Genomic DNA, 3,203 nt, shown 5'->3' with positions numbered 1-3,203 from the left:
CGCCGGTGTATTTGCTGTTAGAAAAGGAGTCATCAGCCATGGTAGGAGTGGGTAGGCACTGTCTCTTAACCCTCACGCTCTCCTCATTGTCTATGCAGCCTGAACTTATCCTTCGCGCTGTCTCCGGGTCATTGTGACCCACAGCGTTGTCTATTACGCCACCTTCGCGCTGTCTCGGGGGTCGTTGTGACCCACAGCGTTGCATATTATGCCACCTTCGCGCTGTCTCGGGGGTCATTGTGACCCACAGCGTTGCATATTACGCCACCTTCGCGCTGTCTCGGGGGTCGTTGTGACCCACAGCGTTGTATATTACGCAGAAGACCGCTGTGGGTCACAAGGAACCGGAGACAGTGCGGGGTCTCGTAATAGACAACACAGACGTTGCCGTGTCTAACAAAAAGGCAGAGACAGCGCAATAAACAAGTATCTCTCTGGTGGTCTAGTGGCAAGACTGTGGGGCTTTCAGCTCCGTGGCCTGGGTTCGCTTCACAGTCAGGGCAAATATGATTTCATTTTTATTTAGACGGATAATGTTTCACTTCACTATTTTTGTATTACAAAAGGTTGTCAGCACGAGGGTGGTGTAACAGACTAGGTATGGTGAGTCACAGCGCAGACTAGGATACAGCGCGAGAGTGTACTAATAGGCTAGGCAGACAAGGCTAGAAATAAAAGGGTTCACTTTATTTTTATTTTTTTTATTATGAAAAAGTTGTCACAACGTCAGTTTGCTTCACCACGACCCCGAAACGGCACGAGAGTGGCGTCATAGACTAGGAAGACAACGCGAGGAATAAAAACAAATGTTTCACTTTATTTTTGTATCATGAAAAGTTGTCACACCACGCATGACACCGTGCTTCACAACGACCCGCAGACAGCACTAGGGGTAAAACCTCCAGCCCGCCGTCCTGATACATCATCTATACATCCCATGCATGTGTTGGTAGTAGCGTTAGCAGCGCTGTGGCTTGAGCAAAGCCCTCTTCTGCACTCGACTGAGTTGTTCAGTCTTCTGCACACACTCCCGCGGGTCGTCCAGGGTCAACGGGAACCTCTCCTTGGCCGAAGCCCAGCTCGGTGGGGCATGTGGGGCAGTATACATGCGAACAGGATTTGCAGACAGGCCTCTTACACCCGCGACAAACGGTGAACGTTTTACGGTCCTTCTTCACCGGGCAGACTTGACATCTCTTCCTCTTACTGGCAGGGACCGGCGACGTCGGTCCTGCCGATGAGGAGGCGGCGGTGGCGGCTGCTGCCGCTGCCGCTGCGCCATCCTCTCCGGGTCGCCGTTGAGGAGGCGGATCGCGACAGCTGGCCATCCGTAGATCTTTCACAACCGCGGCAGCAGCTCCAGTGCGGGGCAGACATCGTCTTCTTTCGATCAGCGGAGTCACGAGGGCCCTTCCGAGTTGCTCGAGGAAAAACCTTCTCTTGTTGCGCTTACGCGGCATCCAGTTGGGGTTGACCTCTCTCCATATCACAAAGGCGTTGTAGGAGGAGACGTCAACGATGTTGCTGAAGATGACGAGGGGCCAGCGGGCCGTCTTCCTTTTACAGCTGTAGGCCGTGATGACCTTATCCAGATTGTCGACTCCGCCTTTGTTCAAATTATAATCCAGGACGATGGTCGGTTTGCCGTCGTTTCTGTCACTGATTTCAGCGTCTGTGTGGCGTGTGCTCATGAGTAAAACGTTCTTATTTTTCTTCGCGAGGTAGGAAACCAGAGTGGTGGTTGGAGTGAAGGCGAACTGCGACGACAGCACCCGTCGCGTCTTCGTCGTCAGCAGCTCGGACGGCAGCTCGGCCCTGTTCTTTCGCACGGTGCCAACCACGGTCATGTTTCTCGTCGCCATGAGCTCTCGTCCGAGTTCGTAAGAGGTGAAGAAATTGTCACACGTCACATTGCGATCCTTCAGGCCCTCTGTCACGTCGAGCACGACGCGCATCCCCTGGTTCCTCTCCGGGACTCCGTCCATCTGCTTCCCGGTGTAGACTTGCATCTTCCAAGCGTAGCTTGATTTTGCATCGCACGCCACCCACGACTTGATGCCGTATTTCGCCGGTTTGCTTGGCATGTACTGCTTGAAAGGACACCGTCCTCTGAACGCGAGCAGTTGTTCGTCCACGGTCACTTCGGGCCCTGGGTCGTAGAGGCGTGGTAATCTCTCTACCCACATATCCCAGACCTCTCTTATCGCCGCCAACTTGTCCGTCGCGCGTCTCGCCGCTCGTGTCCCACGGTCGTCAAATCGTATCAACGTCGAATAGGTGTAGAAGAGTTTCAGCTGCATGGTAGCGCGGAAAATCGCTCTGCCGCTTTGCGCGTCCCATAGACTGGCGGCCGCTTCGCCTCGGGACTTGTACACCCCTGCCAGGATTAGCAGCCCTATGTAGGCACGTAGGTCAGTGGCGTCCATGGCTTTCCACTCCTCTCCGCGTTTCAGATAACCTTCCCGATTTGTCACGTCCAAGATTACTCTTTCGATTTGTGGCGTGACAAAGAGTAAAAATGCGGAGACGATGTCGTGAGCGTGGGAAACGGCGTAAGCTGTGGGTCCTCTGGGGGTCCTCTCCGTACTGTCACGTTGCGACAGCAGCCTCGGATTCCTCCGATACGCAATCGAACGCCATTCAATTTGGCCGTTTTTCGACAAGAAAGTATCTCTGTCGATTTGAGGGGCTTGGTCGGCGGCGACGGCACCGTCGTCGTCGTGGTTGACTGCGTCATACTCTTGCCCGTCTTCCTCTTCCTCTTCTGACACATGCTCCGCGTACTCTTGCCCGTCTTCTTCTTCCTCCTCCTCTTCTGCCACATTCTCTGCACACTCTTCCCCGTCATCTTCTGACACATCCTCGGCCTCCTCTTCAGACTCACTTTGCTCGATGTTGGCAAACATCTGCTGTAGAACTTGCAGCGCACTGAAATCCCGAGCCATAGCTGCGTTACCCTAGACAGAAGCTGTCCTGACCCCCACGGAATGTGTGTTAGTAGCACTTGTCTACAGCTTACGTGATTGCATGGACAAATTATTCTAAGGACGCCTCCCTAATTCGACCGCCAAAGAGCGATCAAGAATCGTCGAATCGTAAAAGGCGGCGCGCGCGCGCGGTTGGACCCAAAAAAAAATAAAATAAATAAAAATAAATAATATAATATAAAATTAAATAAATAAATAAAGTGGACGAGACGAGGT

At 53.0% G+C, this 3,203-nt stretch overlaps 1 protein-coding gene across 1 annotated transcript; it reads right to left on the bottom strand.

The window, feature by feature from the left end:
* Positions 1 to 1,207: 1,207 nt before the first annotated feature.
* On the bottom strand, positions 1,208 to 2,945 carry LOC134007917 (piggyBac transposable element-derived protein 4-like; the record flags this gene model as incomplete). Its single annotated transcript, XM_062447639.1, has 2 exons — positions 2,857 to 2,945; positions 1,208 to 2,772 (listed from the first exon to the last, which is right to left on the bottom strand). Coding segments are annotated over exons 1-2 (1,654 nt in total), but the record flags the coding sequence as incomplete, so codon positions are not given.
* Positions 2,946 to 3,203: the final 258 nt, after the last annotated feature.

This window comes from Osmerus eperlanus, chromosome 21 (assembly GCF_963692335.1).
Source record: "Osmerus eperlanus chromosome 21, fOsmEpe2.1, whole genome shotgun sequence".
Classification (NCBI taxonomy): Eukaryota; Metazoa; Chordata; class Actinopteri; order Osmeriformes; family Osmeridae; genus Osmerus; species Osmerus eperlanus.
Note: the sequence above shows the minus strand (reverse complement) of the source record. Positions and strands in the feature narration are given on the sequence as shown.